The sequence below is a fragment of the Mobula birostris genome, chromosome 22, assembly GCF_030028105.1.
Source record: "Mobula birostris isolate sMobBir1 chromosome 22, sMobBir1.hap1, whole genome shotgun sequence".
NCBI lineage: Eukaryota > Metazoa > Chordata > Chondrichthyes > Myliobatiformes > Myliobatidae > Mobula > Mobula birostris.
Window position 1 is genome coordinate 28,442,283 of NC_092391.1, and position 17,919 is coordinate 28,460,201.

The 17,919-nt window shown below is 42.8% G+C and overlaps 1 protein-coding gene across 2 annotated transcripts in view; it reads right to left on the reverse strand.

The window, feature by feature from the left end:
- Positions 1-226: 226 nt before the first annotated feature.
- The window catches only part of wdr5 (WD repeat domain 5), a 48,010-nt gene continuing 30,317 nt past the window's right edge, over positions 227-17,919 (reverse strand). For both annotated transcript variants that reach the window (XM_072240482.1, XM_072240481.1), the window contains 9 exons: positions 15,577-15,666; positions 14,521-14,604; positions 13,092-13,147; positions 12,068-12,114; positions 8,442-8,517; positions 7,710-7,743; positions 5,774-5,848; positions 4,608-4,695; positions 227-2,265 (listed from right to left, as the gene is read on the reverse strand). In XM_072240482.1, coding sequence (XP_072096583.1) covers positions 2,165-2,265; positions 4,608-4,695; positions 5,774-5,848; positions 7,710-7,743; positions 8,442-8,517; positions 12,068-12,114; positions 13,092-13,147; positions 14,521-14,604; positions 15,577-15,666 — 651 coding nt within the window. In that variant the 3' untranslated portion in view covers positions 227-2,164. The remainder of the gene's footprint in view (positions 2,266-4,607; positions 4,696-5,773; positions 5,849-7,709; positions 7,744-8,441; positions 8,518-12,067; positions 12,115-13,091; positions 13,148-14,520; positions 14,605-15,576; positions 15,667-17,919) is intronic.

Here is a 17,919-nt window from a genome sequence, read left to right on the forward strand (position 1 = left end):
GCATTCACCAATTAAGTGAGAGATCTACTGTATTCCAATCCACTGTAGCAGTATCATAGAGACTTGTATGTACCAGTTCTGAATGTAGTTCAAAATAACCAAGTGAGACTAGATAGTAACTTGAAGAAACCATTGGAAATAGTCTCCATTATGCAAGGAGCTGTATATTGTACAGAAATAGAGCCCAGCTCAAAACCCGTTTCCATTTACTTATCACTGCCACCTGGCTAAAGCAATACAAACACGAGTTTTATGTTCAAACCTCTTGTATTAACAGGAAATCAAGGGGAAATTACACCAAAACCTCAGAGCTGGAAGGTCTCAACTCCAATACTCCAGGAAAGATTATCACTACTGTAACACTATTCACAGGTAATGGAAAGATTTCCACAGAGTCTACTTATTACATAGTACTGTAATCAACTCAAACTAAAATATTAAAAGATACTGGCTCCACAAAATCATGAGGCCCTGTACAAACTATGACCAAGAAAATCTGTCGGTGCTGGAGATAAGAGGAAAATCTGGGGGGAAAATTTCAACCCCAATTTCTATACAACCCTTCCAACTCCCATATTACTCCAGAACATCTCCCTGCTTCAAACTCCTTCAGTTTATCACCAACTCAGAGGATGATATAAATTTCAGACATTGTTCAAGAAGCTTAGATGAGACAGATCCAGGTTTCAATCCTGATCTGTGGCTTCAACTGATTCCAAGTGGTCCTGACAAACCTGTCTGCACATCAAAGGCTCTGCTCAGGGGCAGAGATCCTGGCTAGTTTGACGCTGCTTTGATGACTGGCATTTGAGTCCACAGATAAACCTCACCTGCTGTCAGCCAGGTGGGGTGAAACAGGAGTCTGTTGTGCCACACAGTACCACACTGGATAGCTTTGGGGGTCAGTGTGCCTCTCAGAGATCTGTAATGCTATACTTCTGATGCCAAAATGAATTTAAAATACCTGCCTATTCAAGCAAATGCTTGCTTAGGAAACTGTTCTGATTTGGGTGTGTGCAATGGAAATCAAATCACAATTATCCCCACATATTTCTGAAGTGAACTATAGAACAAAACTACTAGTGCTGCAAGTCTGATCCCTAGACCAATATTCTCATTCCATGAGACCTCTCACAAGAGAGGCAGATGAATGAAGACACTCAAAGTTACAAGTAACATTTGGCTACAACTTCGCTTTGAAATCTGTAGGTATGGAAAATGTCATTGACTCATAATTTGGCTTCTTCTGGCAACCCCAAACTAAGAGCCCTGCAGATGATTATCAATACTATGTAAAGGCAGATGGGGAATGACACCAATAAATACATCTTTCTTGGCAGAGCTGTTTCACTCAAAACCTACAGGCAAGGGAAATTAACGACCAGTCCTAAAACAGCTCACCCAAAGGCCATGCCCAGCTAGCTGGGAGCACTACCTAAAATGCTGTGATGGCTGAATACTGTTGGGAGCACTCTGTAAGGGCACATTTAGTGGTCTGAGTCTTCCCAGATGGGATACACGATTTTATCCTGGGAGAAGAGTTTGGCAAACCAGATTTCTGTAGCAGTACTCTCCAATGTCCCTTGGCCATAAGCTGTGACTGATCATTATAACTGGTACGTTACTCAGGGTCAAGGCTATAGCAACACTTGAGGTAAGGGCAGGGGCAGGGAAACGTGGAGGGCAAGAGTCAAGAGTGATGGCAGACAATCAAATAGCAAAAGACACACAATGGGAGGAATTTAAAAGGCAAAAAAAAAGGGTTGACTGATTAATTTTAAGAATGCAGCCAACCATCAATATCAAGTTTATAAACACATTCCACTACCAACTAAACCCACTAATTAAAAGATAATTTTCACAAGAATTTAGATGGGATAAAGTCACAAGTGATTTGGTCACAAAAAAAAATCTTTAGTCAGGGGAGTTAGAGTGCGTTCTGTGCACGCGCGGGAGTGTGTTTTAAGCATACAATAACTTGTTAAGTGTTATGAATCCGCAGTAAAAATGGGATTTGTTCCGATGCTCCCATAGGGTCTGTAATGCTGTGTCACCAGTTCGAGCAGGGACTGCACAGTCTCAGACGTCAGGAGTACAAGGGGCCTGTCCCTGTGTCAGACAAGCAGGGACAGGACACAGTTCTCATGGTGGTAACGTGTGCTCTCTAACAGTCACTTCTCCACAATTTGATCGTCTTGTCATTCTCCAGTGCCGCTGATGCAATGATGTTTTCTGTTGGGTGACAGGCTGTGGAGATAACAACGTCTGCAACAGAAGAGAAAACTCATCAGAAAAACCTCATAAGTCTAATGCTGGGTACGTAGAAGACTTGGTGTGGGGTGGGGGGGAGAATAAAAATCTACAAGTGAATTTGAAGAGACGTTAGTCAAAAGAGACTGAACTTAAAACTGCTCAACATTTAGAATAAGCTGCTAATTTCACTCAGTTGTATGTTCACGTTTGTGTTAGGCACGTGGCCAAGTGGTTAAGGCATTCATCTAGTGATCTGAAGGTTGCTAGTTCGAGCCTCAGCTGTGGCAACGTGCTTGTGTCCTTGAGCAAGGCACTTAACCACACATTGCTCTAGTGTCTGTGCGAGGAGTGACTTCCAATCTGCGCCTTGTAAGGCTTGAAAATGCCCGACGCAGGCCTCTCATGGTCTGAGTCAACATTCCCTCCCCTGTATGTTCACGGACTCTGGCTTCAGGACACTGTGATCTAACTAAAATGAAAGCCTTTTCAACATCCAGAACATGAGACATATCAAAAAAAATCAGCACAAAGAAATTCAGCAAGGATACCATGAAACACATATTCACATGCAGTGCATATGCTTTCTCCATTTCTTATGTTCAAAGTGTTTCTGACAATGCACTGCCCAACCGAAGTCAGAGGAATTGAGCAAAACTACAAAAGGTTCTAGCTAACCACGTAACCACCATGGCATGGCTTGTGGAGCTGCTGCCTCACATCCCCAGCAACTTGGGGTCAATCCTGATGTCCAATTCATCGATGGAGTTTGCACACTCTCCCTGTGACCAGGTGGGTCCTCCTGGTTCGTCCCACCTCCCAAAGTTAGGCAGGCTGAAGGTTAATTGGTGACTGTAAATGACCCAAGGTGCAGGAGAGTGATAGAATCTGGGGGATGTTGATGGGAATGTGGAGAGAATTGAAAGGAATTAGTACAAATGAGTGGTTGAGGTCACAGTAGGCCAAAAGGCCAGCTTCTGTGCCGTAAAACCACAGCTCTAAAACAATACTCTCCAATTGAAAGTCTCTGTGGAATCCATTTAAAAGGCAATATAATTAACTTTTTATTAACTTGAGGTGTATATAATGAACAAGATACTTTCACAGTGTGGTATAGCACAAGAATAAGTCTTCATTTATGTCAGTATTGTAACATCACTGGGTTGTCCCAAAATAGTCCTAGTATTCACAAAGTATATACATTAACAAAGTACACATACGGTATATAACTCTGTGAGATTCATCTCCTCTAGACAGCAAGAACATCAATCCCTGCCCCCCCAGTGCAAAAAACAATAAATTGCGCAAACAGCAACAAGAACAAGTAGTTAAAAAGTAACGAGAAATTATGTGGGGAACTTGACAGAAAAGCTTTCAACAAAATCGCAGATTTTAAAGCAACTTAAAAAAAATACTTATGTCACAACTACGTTAGCTGCACCTCCATCACAAGATCCTCTCAGACACTGCCCTTTCCCTTAGCCATCTTCACAAAGTGAGACCCGATCGCTTTTCTACATCTCATAAGAACATGCACCATCAAATGTTTCATTCTGCGTTTTCATCTTTAAACCACTTCTATTCCTTTAACCAAATGATTTATGGAGAGCCATATGGGGTGACAAATTGGGAACAGAAGGTTGCAGAGGGACATCAATAAATCTCAGGGTTGCATATAGGTACTTAGATAATAAATTTATTTTGAACTTTGAAATAAAAAGTGGCAGATGAAGCTCAGAGGATTGTCTAAACGGTGACACTTTTGGAACTGAGGATGAAGAAAACATGGAAATTAAAAGCAAGTAAACAAGCAGAAACTTTTAAAGTAAATAGAATGGTATCTTTTATGGTACTGGAAACAATGGGAGAAATTTACATTCGAGTTACTGTGCCTTCTTGACCCTATATGGAGCAATGCGCTTCGTTCTGGATACTGTGTCTCACTGTAGAATGTACTGAGTTTGGAAGGACATTACCCCAGTTCACTCAAATAAGCTGAGGTTGGCAAAGGAAATTTGGTTCATTGATCAGGCTTGTATTACCCTGTGCAAGTGATCTTCTTGGTGTCAAGATGCCTTTTGGCTTTAAGATGGAAGGATTTGATAATGTAGAGGCCAGAACAACAAGGAATGACGTTAAAAGCTACCCAAAGGATTCATCAAGAAGCACTTTATCAGATCAAAGGTTGGGAAATTTGAGAATATCCCCCTTTCTCTCTCTCACACACATACACACACAGTAACTAAAGATGCTGTCTGTACTTCCAAATAGTTCACTGAACAAGTGGTTCATGCGGAGCCAATGACATTATCTGAACCCACAGTACTGAACACAGGCCAGAGGTCCCAGATGCTCACCTGTGTGTCCCTGTAACTTCTGCACTATCTCCTTTGTCTGCAAATTCCAGATATAAACAAAGTTGTCCTCAGATCCTGAAACAATCCACTTCATAAAGAGAAAAAAAAAATAGCATTAGTCAAAGGGGAAAAAAGAAAAAAAAAATTATACAGCTCAGGAACAAAACATGCACTCTGAAAAGCTGGTAAGTGTTTATGTTCCACAGAGCCATCTTCCACTCTGTTTAATTTATTTTCTATGGATCCTTTTCCACTCCCTACCCCCAATTCTTGCTTCCTCTTAAATGCATTTCTTATTAACTTCAATCACTTCATGAGCTGTAAGTTCCACATTCTCATCATTTGCCCTGTATTTCCTCTATAATTTGTGTCGGCATCTTCTTTTATGATTAAGATTAAAACTTAAATATGATTAAGATTAAAACAAAGCACTTGTACCTCCTGGAATGACTCACTCAAACTCACACTGATGGGAATCTGTATGCTGCCAATCTGTACTCTGTCAGGACAGTGGGCTAAGCTGCAACAGCTCTGTAGGCCAAAGTGCAGAGTGAACATCCCACCCCAGAAACGCATCCTTGTTTGAAACCGATGGCATCATATCCAAGGAGGTGTTGCCCGATATGGGTCATCAACTCATCAGCCCTGTAACATTTGGGGGCTTGCAGAAAGAACAACCAACACAGTTGTAGAGAGTCAAAGGCTTCAGAAGAGAAAATGTAAACAAGGAACTACAACCCTGCCACAGAAGTTGGGCAATGGCCCAGCAATAAAAACTGCAAAACAAGGAGAGTCCATTATGCTCAAGACTTGTAATGAAAACTGGTGGACGGAAAGCCTCATTACAGTAATATACAAAGGTAATAAAAACAATATGCTAAATTCATAAAATCAGACAGTATTAGTGGACATAAAAATTGTTGACATACTTTTCAACAACATCTTGGTTTTGTTTGTCGTTACAAATATATAATAAAAGCTGGATGAAAGGGATTATGCTTCAGTCCTGTAATAAAGACTGGGTGGAAGGGTGTCCAATATAGTCTTGCAATCAAACTAAATTACAGCCACTGCAATGCAATACAGTCTTGAATTAAAAAGCCACCTGATGATGGAATGGCACTTTAACCACATTTCTGTGCCCAAAAGCAAACAATTGGCCTTACCTTCCCACCAGTAACAGAGAAGTTGGCAAATATGCAGTACTTCTCATTCTTATGGCCCGTGTAAGTCTTTAAACACTGCAAAACAACATTAGCATAATCACCTCATCTCAGCCAGTCACATACACTATCAGCAAACAGCTAAAGGCAACACACAAAGGAAAATTAACACTCATTTTGCTAAACAAAAAGCAGATGTATGTAAAATGTTCAAATAACAAATGCTTTACTGACTCCTGCAAACGTGCTACACTCAGGACAAAGTCACACGGGTACATTGTGGACTATCTGTGGCTACTCAAACCCCCAGAAATCAAAGATTCTATTGCCTAATGCTTGAAGGAGGAACATGGCAGAGCAGGTAGACATGTGCAAGCAATTTTTAAAAAATGTAGGCCAGTGGCTCCTCCTTGTGGAATGAATGAAAAAATCTTTAGAATAATTGAAGAGGTTTCCCTGCCCATCCTGTTCATGGTTCTCTGAAAAGCATCACTCCTGTTTTTTCCTAATAATCCTATAATCGAGTACTTTCTTATATATTTATAAATTCCGCTTATAAAGTTGCAATCAAATGTACAGCCAGTGCTTTCTGATAATAAAAATTTAATACAAAAAAAATCCCTTCTAGGTTTTATCCTTTCTTAACTTCCAATCCCAGGTACAGAACTCAAAAGACTAAGGAAGTCCCAGATTCTACTACCAAGTTGTGGTGTGCATTAATCAGAAAAGGGATAAGGAGATAAAAGATATTCAGAACATGTAACCTGTTCAGTACTGCCAGACAGTGCTTGCAATTGAATACCAGACAGGATATGCAAAGGGCTTAGTTGGGATTCCACCAACCTACATGATATTCAGTACTTGGGGTTAAAACTATGAAAAACACTTGGCTGAGACCCAAGCAAGGGTCAGTGTGTGTGGGACCTGTCGCCCAGCGAGGGTCATTGTGTGTGTGGGACCCATCCCCAGTGAGGGTCAGTGTGTGTGGGACCCGTCTCCCAGCGAGGGTCATTGTGTGTGGGACCCATCCCCCAGTGAGGGTCATTGTGTGTGGGACCCGTCCCCAGCAAGGGTCAGTGTGTGTGGGACCCATTTCCCAGCAAGGGTCTGTGTGTGTGGGACCCGTCCCCAGTGAGGGTCAGTGTATGTGGGACCCATCCCCCCAGTGAGGGTCAGTGTGTGGGGGACCCGTCCCCCAGCAAGGGTCTGTGTGTGTGGGACCCGTCCCCCAGCGAGGGTCTGTGTGTGTGTGGGACCCGTCCCCCAGTGAGGGTCAGTGTGTGTGTGGGACCCGTCCCCCAGTGAGGGTCAGTGTGTGTGTGGGACCCATCCCCCAGCGAAGGGTCAGTGTGTGTGTGGGACCCGTCCCCCAGTGAGGGTCAGTGTGTGTGGGTCCCGTCTCCCAGTGAGGGTCAGTGTGTGTGTGGGACCCGTCTCCCAGTGAGGGTCAGTGTGTGTGGGACCCGTCCGCCAGTGAGGGTCAGCATGTGTGTGGGTCCCGTCTCCCAGTGAGGGTCAGTGTGTGTGTGTGGGACCCGTCTCCCAGTGAGGGTCAGCGTGTGTGTGGGACCCGTCTCCCAGTGAGGGTCAGCGTGTGTGTGGGACCCGTCTCCCAGTGAGGGTCAGCGTGTGTGTGGGACCCGTCCCCTAGTGAGGGTCAGTGTGTGTGGGACTCGTCCCCCCCAGTGAGGGTTGGAGTGTGTGTGTGTGTGTGTGTATATATGCGCGCGCACGGGATCTGTCCCCCAGAGACAATTAGCACCCCTGCAATCCATAGCCAAGTGAAACACTCACAGAACCTGTATCTGGCTTGTTTATTTCCATGGGATCTCCATTGTCCCTGGAAACTATTTCCACTGCAGAGTCTGTTTTTGTTGGAGCTGTGTTCTAGCAGCAATATAAGAGAAATAATCAGAAAATCTAAGAGTGGAGTAAGTACCTTTCCTTTACTGTAGTCCCAAAGCTTCAGAGTGCTGGAAAAAATAAACATCAACTTTAGAAAGTGAAATTCAAGAAGGAACGACTAGTCCAGAGATAATTACCAGGTCACTGCCATTCATCCTTGAACATCAACCCAGGTTATTGGCTGCACCGAGATTTGCTTGCCCTGCACAGCACAAGTCATGGCCAAAGCCCGGTCCAGAATATCCCCCTACCACCAGAACAGGCCAGTTTGCTCAGGTTAATGTGTCTCCACTACACAGCACCAGAGAACCACACTTGAAATACGAGAAGGTCATCCACACACACATCCTTTCTGAGTGCCTGTCTATTGAGAGTTTTCTTGGGTTGATGGGCCTTTATATTATATCAAGCTTCTTACTGGAGTAATCTCAGTGATCTATATTGGTGTTAGATTAGGAGTCAGAGGAACAGGCAGTAGAATGGTGTAGGACATTGGAGATGTACAGAGCTATTTTTAACCTTTCCTGGGGTGCCTCTCCTGTCCCGCTAATGAGAAACTTTCAGAATGTGCTGACACCGAGGAACTGGAACTCAGGGTGACTCCCAACTAAAAAGGGAAAAGCACAAGTAGCATGGGAGAATGCATGAGGAAAATGGTGGTCTTTGCTCTGGAACTATGCTGAAATTTCTGTCACAACACATCAGACCCTTGAGGAGATTCTTTAGCACTGATCATTGAACAAGTGCAAAATAGGAGTTTCCTTACTTGTCAAGCGTTGCAGCCAAAATGTATTTCCCATTGGGGGAGAACTTCACGAAAGATACTGGAGGATTATCATCATCTGTTGAGAGAGACACTTTCAATGTGGACTTAAAAAAACTGAAGCTGCACAGAGAACTTACCTGTATTAAGTAGTAACACTTAGCAATGGCATGCAAATGTAGTCAACTCAATCCCCAAGCTCCAATTAACAACGACACTACCTGGCATGCATCTGATCCCTGAATACCTTGAAGATTCCAGGCTCCTCACCTTGGCTACAGCAGGGTTAGTCCAAGGTGGTAATAATCACTAGAGTGGATATTGTAGAGCTGAAAAAAAGTTGGATGCCATTCTAAGACAAGAACAGGGCTAATTTGATTTTGAAATATTATTGGCAACGTTTTACAGACCTCTAATATTGGAAGCTAAAGAGGAGCAAATCTGCAGGGAAACTACAGAGACGTGTAGAAACTAAAAATTGTGAAATTGTGGCTCTTTACTTTGGAGAAGAGAGAAGAGAACTTCTTAGATGTGATTAGAATGTCTTTTCTTAGTATAATCTTGCATGAACTATGAAAGAACTATGGGACATTTGAGAAACGTTGAACTTTACTGTGCTCACGGACTTCTTCATCAAGTTATGGTATTGTTACACTGTTTGTAACTATGTTATAATTATGTGGTTTTGTCAGTTTTTTCAGTCTTGGTCTGTCCTGTGTTTTGTGATATCACACTGGAGGAAATAATGTATCATTTCTTAATGCATGCATTACTAAATGACAATAAAAGAGGACTACGTGCCTTCATAATCATAAAGAGGAATTGCTGGACTGGTGCTGGAAAGAAGGTAGGTTAAGTCCACTAAAGTGTGTGGGATAATACTTGGGTGAGAATGATAATCTTATCATAAAGGCATAGATTAGATATATTTTTGCTCTTCTCAAGAGTAGAAGTTCCAAACTGGACGAGAACCAACTTCACTGAGTTGAGGTGGAGAGTGGTGTGTGTTTTGGGTGGAACATCCAGCTAGGACAAAATTAAACTTAAAACTTCACCATTTTCACCAGACACAAGAGCAGAGAAACTAAAGACTCTATATTATGAGGCTGACAAATATAATGAAGAAACAAAAATGTAGATGTATGAATTGTGTCAGATGATTTTTTTCCTTTTCAATGTTCTTTTGAAGACCATGACCTGGAGTTACACTCTGACTTCAGTTTTTTGCGGAATGGGCCCCACTCTCAGGGCCTCACGACCAGCCACTTTTTGATATCCCGAGGACGCAGCCTGAAAGGCGAGTGTGCCTTCAGGTTCCGGATTTTCATGGCTCTGGAGATGGGCTGACTCTAGGCCAGTGCCCCTGACTGAAGCGTCGCAGGAGAAAATGGAATATCGGAAGCAGTGGGTCAGCTGCTGGGTGCTGTGTGTCCGGAGAGCCGCGCCTTCCTGGTACCGATGCTCGGGGTGCAGAACTCGGAAAAAGTGGCACAAAAGATTTTTAACATCGCAAATCAGCAAGTTGTTTACGCTTCCCCTCTCGCTGTGAAATAGGAACACCTCTTTTTCTCTTATTAGGGAGAGAGAGAGCCTGCGGCATGTCCAATTACTGGGTGAATGAGTAGTTTCTGGGGTACTGCAAGTCTGTGTCTTTATTGATGCTGAACGTTTGAGTGCACAGTGGAGGGTGCTGTTGCTTTATGCTGGTGGGGGTGGGGAGTCATTGCCTTGCTGCTGCTTGTGCATGGGAGGGGGGGCTGGGGGGGTACTTTGGGGTTCTAACATTCAACTGTCATTCATTCTTTGGGGCACCCCTCTGTTTTCGTGGATGTTTGCAAAGAAAAAGAATTTCAGGATGTACATTGTATACATTTCTCTGACATTAATTGTACCTATTCAATTCTTCAAGCAAGAACTGGGCTAAATACTAGAAGTGAGAGAGGAAGCAAAAGCTGGCAAAAGAAGTCTACAAGAGTGGATTGGCAAATATTAAGTAGTTAGGAAGTGGGAGGGTGGGATCAAATAGAGTCAAAATAGTAGAGTGCAAGACTAGAACAATTTAATTTAATTAAATAATTTTATTTTTCCTTTTCATTCTTTCCACGAATCTCCTGAACTTAGCCTGGTACTCACTTGAAAAATTCACCTGACATGCCTTATATATCTACTTTCATCATGGCCACTGGAAAGGTTGTTTGCAGAGTAAAATTTCAAAACGTGCTGATGATACCTAACTTGGAAGTTGTGACAAACAACGGTAACAATATCATTCAACCGCAAAGTGACATAGGCAGACTAGTAAAATGGCTGGACGCGTATTAAATGCCATCCATCTGCTGCAAGTGTGAGACAATATATTTTGGGAGAAGGAATGGGAGGCGGCTGTATAGACTAAATAGTAGAGTTCCAAAGAGGAACCAAGAATTAGTGCATATAGACCACTGAAGAAGGCTGGACATACTGGTTATGAAAGCACATGGGATACCAGACCTACTAAATAAAGGTATTAAATACGATTCTCTGATGAGGCCACAATGGAAGAATTACGTATGTCCAATTCGGGTCACTACACTTCAGGAAGGATTTGAAGGTGTTTGAGAAACTGAAATGGATATTTATCAGTTTAGTTCCTAGTGTGAAGGATTTGTTTCCCTTAAAACGGAGGAGATGTTGGGGAGATATGATTAGCTGCATAAGACTGAAGAGGTTTAGATCAAGACGGCAAAAATCTATTCATTTTATTTGATGATAATATAAACACTGTCGATCTAACATTCAGAGAAAGATATATAGGAAAGTGCAAAGGAAAGCTATTTTTCCAAAATGAGTAAGAATGACTTGGAACTACGTTATCTGTGAGGATGGAAGTGAAAACAGCAAATGATTTCTAAAGGAAACTTGAAAGGTATATGTGGCAGTAAGCCTGCAGGGCCTCAACGACTGGGTACGGTTATATACAGCACTGATTGGAACTAACTCCAGAGAGCTAGCACAGACTTGTAAGTTCCAACAGCTGTCCTCTGTTATAATACCTCAGCCTTTACTCCTCCTGACTGCTGATTAGTGACTCTCATGGTTCAGGCAGAGTTAGGAGTCAGAGTTTCTACTCACAGACTCCAGCAGAAAATGTGAATGAGTCAAGGTACAACTTAAGCTACAACACCTGACCCAAGGGAATACCCTGGCTATGCTCACTATTTTAGCTCATCTGTAACAACTACCCAAGAAGGCAAGGTATCAGGGAGAGGCAAACTGGGATGCTCCATCTATGGAGAGGAAAAAACAGTTGATGTTTTGGGCTGAGACCCTTTATCGTGTGTCCTAAAGAAATGTCTCAGCCCAAAGCATTGACTGTTAATCCTCTGCACAGTTGCTTACTGACTTGCTGAGTTCCTCCAGCACACTGTGTGTGTTGCTCTCAATTTCCAGCATTGGCAGAATCTAGTGTGTTTGTGTCTGGAATGATCCACCAGCATTTAATATGTTGGTTTGCTAGGAGGTATGGTGCAGCTAGATCCCAATGAACTTGGCAATCATATCAGCAGAGGCTGGTGAGAGTTGGAGTGGATTTCTATTGTCCCCTGCTTACGTTTCCCAGTGCCTCACGATCAGGCTTGACAATCACTTACCAATCAGTGTTTTAAGGCATTGCCCCGATGCAGTGTCCCAAATTCGGCTGCAAAAACAGAAAGAGCTATTTAAAACCAATGCCTGATATAAGTGCATCTTTCCTTTAGATGTGCTCAGGGCTGTGGAACTAATTAGATAATTCTACAGTCTGCAAATCTCTGCGGGTCCACTGGAGGCAGAGGACTGCCTGTCCTGGGTTGAGAGGACTTTGTATGCGTCTGTGTGTGGGAGGGAAGAGCAAGGTTTGTTTTGTCACTTGTATTCCATGTTATTCTGCTGAGCGACGTAAGCATGCTACAATGGCGCCAGAATGGGTGGCAACACTTGTGGGCTGCCCCAACACACCTTTGGGTGTATTGACTGTTAACGCAAACTACACAGTTCATTGTATGTTTCGATGTACATGTGATAAATAAATTTATTTTAATTTATTTTTATTTCATTTAAACATACAACTCTGAAAGGGCCCTTCTGGTGCAATGAGCTGCACCACCCAGCAACCCTATCCTAATCACAGGACAATTTATAATGACCAATTAATCGACTAACTGGCACATCTTCAGAATCTGAACTTGAATCTAACAAGCCAAGTGGCTTTCATCTGTGCTAAGATACTTTCAAGATTCTATGAATTTCTGCTCGAATTCTTTTAAATTAGTAAAATTAATTTTGCATTCAATTGGAAGCTGTAATACTAAACATGCTGCACAACCTGGAGCAATCGAGGTCACCACATGCTGTCTTGTTTACCATTGATTCAGAATAAGTGGAAAAAGAACTTTAAAACGCCCACTGGTGTTGCTTAAGAGGCAACTCTCATAAGAGGTGTGATATTATTCGTAAAGTGCAATAGTAATTACTCCAAAAACACTCCATTAACCACAATAGTGCTGAGCTGTGGAAAACAACAATGTAAATACATGTCATTTCTTTCCCCTTTATTGTGGTCCGGATTCTAGTCACTACAATGTCTTATCAGTAAGCAAAATATGGACTGGGCAAAATTCAGAAAGTAACACTTACCACAGGCCATCGTAACTACTGGAGACAATGAGGGACCCATCTCTGTTGAAATGTACCTGAGAGAACAAATTTACCATACGTCATACAAAGAGCTGAGATGACATCACCACGTTACATGAACTTCCATAAGGTGGTTACACATCCCCTCATGGCTCTCTAACAGTAAGCAATTTACGATAAAGTAAACCTTGGCTGTGAGAGGGGCGATGCTATTAATGAGGCCAATTTTCCCTAACTGAATAAAGATCACTCTTTTCCAAGCAAGCATTAATCTAAGGTCGAAGCAATGATGAATCTATGCAGACCAATGGTATCTGTAATGTAAGGCCATGCAGTTCAGGCGGAAACATTTTGAAGTCAAACATGGAAGATGCAGAAAAACATTCCTGAGGATCGGAGGTTGTAGTCAGCTTGTGTGGAAGTAACTTTACACTGGCTATTCATGTTACGGGAAAGACTGGAATCAAGTGAATTGCAAAAAATTCAGTTATTTATTTGAGAACTCAGTGAAAAGAGGCAAAATAATTGAAGGCATGAAGGGAGAAGCAGAAGAAATTACTTCTGAGAAGGTCACTTTCTTGTAGGAAAAGATGATTGCATCTTTTCATATATTACTAATGCAGGAGCAGACACACACAGAGGGAATGCGGTGGAAACTTGAAATGAGTTTGGGAATGGGAAGATTGAGGTTGCTGCAAGCCATTAGTTTGAGATGCATGCAGGCAAATCAAAGGAAGTGACACAGTGGGACTGGTGCAAAACTGCAATAAACAACCAGCTGCTGATTCAGAAATCCTGAGGGGTTGGCATCTGGTGGTCTTCCAACCTTCCAAAACTCACCTGAGCCTGAGTTCCTGTGTTCTCCACTTACTGTGTCCACTAGAAAGTGTATTCTAATGTAGTGCAACATCTAAAAAGAACTAATTTTAAAATGAGCTAGGGTATTTACAAGATTAATATCCAACCATCTGGAAAGCCGGTCAGTTGGTCATGACCTAATTACAGAGTATGGCAGAACATTATTTTCACTGCATATCATTACGGAGAGAAAATGGGGCAGTGTGGTATTGACATAATGCCATGCAAATACAGAAAGTTTAGACTGATAAAAGATGGGGATCCAACAATTGATAATAAGAAGGTGGGAAACATGCATGTCAACAGAATAATACTAAGCTTTGTGAAAAGAGCATGAGTGATTTTGGGACCGATCCAGGCGTGTGTTGGATGAGGGAAGTGTGGGAGTTATCTGGGATTATCAGAGCTTTCAATTTGAGAATGAAGTCGATCCACGGAATCGTCATGCACTGTAAAACCTCCAAGGATCAAAGTCATACATGGCATGTAAAAACAAAGCAAAGGCTCAAATATTTTCAGCTTCTGATTTAACTCTGCTTCTCGATGGATAGGTAGAGGTCTAAACACTTACAGCAGATACAGGGTCAGAATGAGCTGGCAGGGTCTTCAGACACTTCCCGGTCTTCACGTCCCAGATCCTTACGCTCTCATCAAACTGTTACAAACAAAACATCGACTTCAAGATCAACCACGGGGTGCACATAGAGCAGTTGAGAAGGTTGCACATTTGTCTACATTGTGAGAATAGGTCAACAAATACAGAGCATTTTATTATGGGAAAACCTTCGAGAGGTTTTATGAACTTTACCAGAGATGGGGAAAAGTAGGATTAATTGAAGCATTAAAACATAATTCAGAAACATCCATGTTTAGTTTTCATCTCTTCTGTGAAAACTAATTGACTTTAAAAAATTAGGTTGTTTTGATTCCACAGTATAGCATTACCCCAGTCTTCTTTCAGCTATAGCACTCCCATGGGTGAAAGTCCTCAGGTTAGAGACATGAAGATATAACCCAGACAAACACTCAGAGCACAGTACTGAAGGTGACTGCACCTTCATAGAAGCAAGCTGAGGGAATGATCCGCTCTCAGTGGTGACATCTTTTGAAAGAGACAATAAATATATTTGAACTTAAGAGATCCTTAAGTATTTTTCCCCAAGTTTGAAATGCTAGAAAAAGCCAGGCAGAGACTTGGACTTAAATCAAGGTCATGAATTTCAAAGTCAAATGACTGCTAAGTGAAAAGCTAACATCAAGCTAATAATCTAAATAGTAATGGGTAACCTGGACAAGGTGCATATTATGATAGGTCAGACTTCAAAGCAAGGATAAATTAGGATGCCTGTGGGTCCCACAGCCCTATAAAGGGTCAGTGCCTGTGAGATTCACAGCCTCGCCAAGGGTCAGTTTCCCTGGGGGCCCACAGCCCAACCAAGAGTCAGTGCCTGAGGAGCATTTGCACTGAGAAAAGAAAGCGTCCATACAGCCGATATCACCTTTAAGGATCATGTCCTTCCACAAGTGAGAAATACACTCCCTACTGTCAGGATCAATGCTTGTACACTTGCAGATTAACGCTCAAAGTGGCAGGAAGAAATTTCTAACTGTTGAATCAGCTACTCACCGATCCTGAAACAATCAGGTTGGATTGAGGGTTGAAATTACAGCAGAAAACGTAATTACTGTGACCCTTCAGCGTCTTCAAGCATTTTCCCTGAAATCACAGCCAGAGGTCAACTCAATGTGCTAACTAACTGCAAGCTTACAATTATACAGTACATTTCACAACCCAACACCAAAATCATTGTTTAACCAAATGTAGTGTTTTTTTGATAGTCATTACTGTAATATTGGAAACGCAACATGCAAATTGGGCACAATAAAATGCCACATATAGCAACGTTAAAACCCCCAGATTACCTGCTTCAGTCACATTGGTTGAAGAATAAACTCTCCCTAGGATATTACTGAAGATCCCCAGATCTAATTAATGTGAGGACATCTACAGCATATTCAACCTAAAGACACAAAGCTCCTTATAGTAATCATTTTACAAAATAGTTCTTCAGTACTAACTCTGATAGATGATATTATGTAGCAGGAGGGGTGGGGTGAGGTATAAGAAGCAGCACATCCAGACAAACTGCAGGAATTGAAATCAAGCTCATGAGTCAAGTCATAGCATGTTTTCAAGATCAGCCCCAGAGCACCATAAGTATTTGAAAGGCATTCCCAGGATATCATTCACTGGCACTTCACAAGTGTGATATCAGAGAACAGACTATGTTCTGCCAAGAGGATCTGAGTGAAGGTAGAAAAACCTGGATGGAGGGGGCGATGTAGAAGGTGTAACGCTCATAGCCAGAAAAATAATTGGGTAGAATGAGAAGGAACAGCAGAGTACTATGTGACCAAATGACCCATTTCTGAATCAAAGACATGTCAGGAGAGGGAAGGGGAATAGACAGAATGAGCAGAGCACCCCGTGCGCGTTCCCATCAATAACAAGTATACCGTTTTGGATACTGTTGGTGGGGACAACCTACCAGGGATAAGTTGCAGTGGTCGCGTTTCTGGCACCAAGACTGGACCCTCAGCTCAGAAGGGAAGGAGGGAAAAGAGGACAGCAGTAGTGATAAGGGACTCGATAGTTAGGGGGACAGATAAGAGGTTCTGTGGGAGAGATCGAGAATCCCAGATGGTCTGTTGCCACCCTGGTGCCAGGGTCCACGATATCTCGGATCGAGTCCTCAGTATTCTCAAGAGGGAGGGTGAGCAGCCAGGTGTCGTGGTCCATGTAGGGACTATTGACGTGGATAGGAGAGGTCCTGCAAAGAGAGTTTAGGGAGTTATGTGCAAAGTTGAAAGACAGGTCCTCCAGGGTTGCAATCTCAGGATTGCTATCCATGCCATGTGCTAGTGACACTAGAAATAGGAAGATAATGCAGCTAAATACATGGCTAAGGAGTTGGTGCAGGAAGGAGGGCTTCATGTTTCTGGACAATTGGGCCTTGTTCCAGGGAAGGTGGGACCTGTTCTGACAGGATGGGTTGCACCTGAACTGGAGGGGGACTAACATCCTTGCGGGAAGGTTTGCTAGTGCTGCTCCGGGCGGGGGGGGGGGGGTTGGGTTTAAACTACAAACGTTTGTAGATTTGCAGGGGGAAGGGAACCAGAGAGTGTTGGAGCAGATAGTGAGGTGGAGGAGGATAAAGGTCATGCGAGAACTGCAAGTACAGTGCATGGGGTAAAGCCAGATCTAACATATAAAGAGGCTTTGAGGAAAGAGAAGCAGAATAGAGGGTGTAAAGGTAGTAAGGTAGAAGGGCTGAAATGTGTGTACCTCAATGCAAGAAGCATCAGGAACAAAGGTGATGAACAGACAGCTTGGATACATACATGGTATTATGATGTAGTGGCCATTACAGAGACTTGGCTGGCATCAGGGCAGGAATGGATTCTCAATATTCCTGGATTTCAGTGCTTTAAAAGGGATAGAGAGGGGGGAAAAGGGGAGGAGGCGTGGCATTACTGGTCAAGGATACTATTACAGTTACAGAAAGGGTGGGTAATGTAGCAGGATCCTCTTTTGAGTCAGTATGGGTGGAAGTCAGGAACAGGAAGGAAGCAGTTACTCTATTGGGAGTATTCTATATAGGCCCCCTGGTAGCAGCAGAGATACCGAGGAGCAGATTGGGAGGTAGATTTTGGAAAGGTGCAAAAATAACAGGGTTGTTATTCATGGGTGACTTTAACTTCCCTAATATTGATCGGCACCTGATTAGTTCCACTGGTTGAGACGGGGCAAAGTTCGTTAAGTGTGTCCAGGACGGATTCCTGTCACAGTATGTTGACAGGCCGACTAGGGGGAATGCCATACTAGATATAATGTTAGGTATCAAACTGGGTCAGGTCACAGATCTCTCAGTGGGTGAGCATCTGGGGGACAGTGACCACTGTTCCCTGG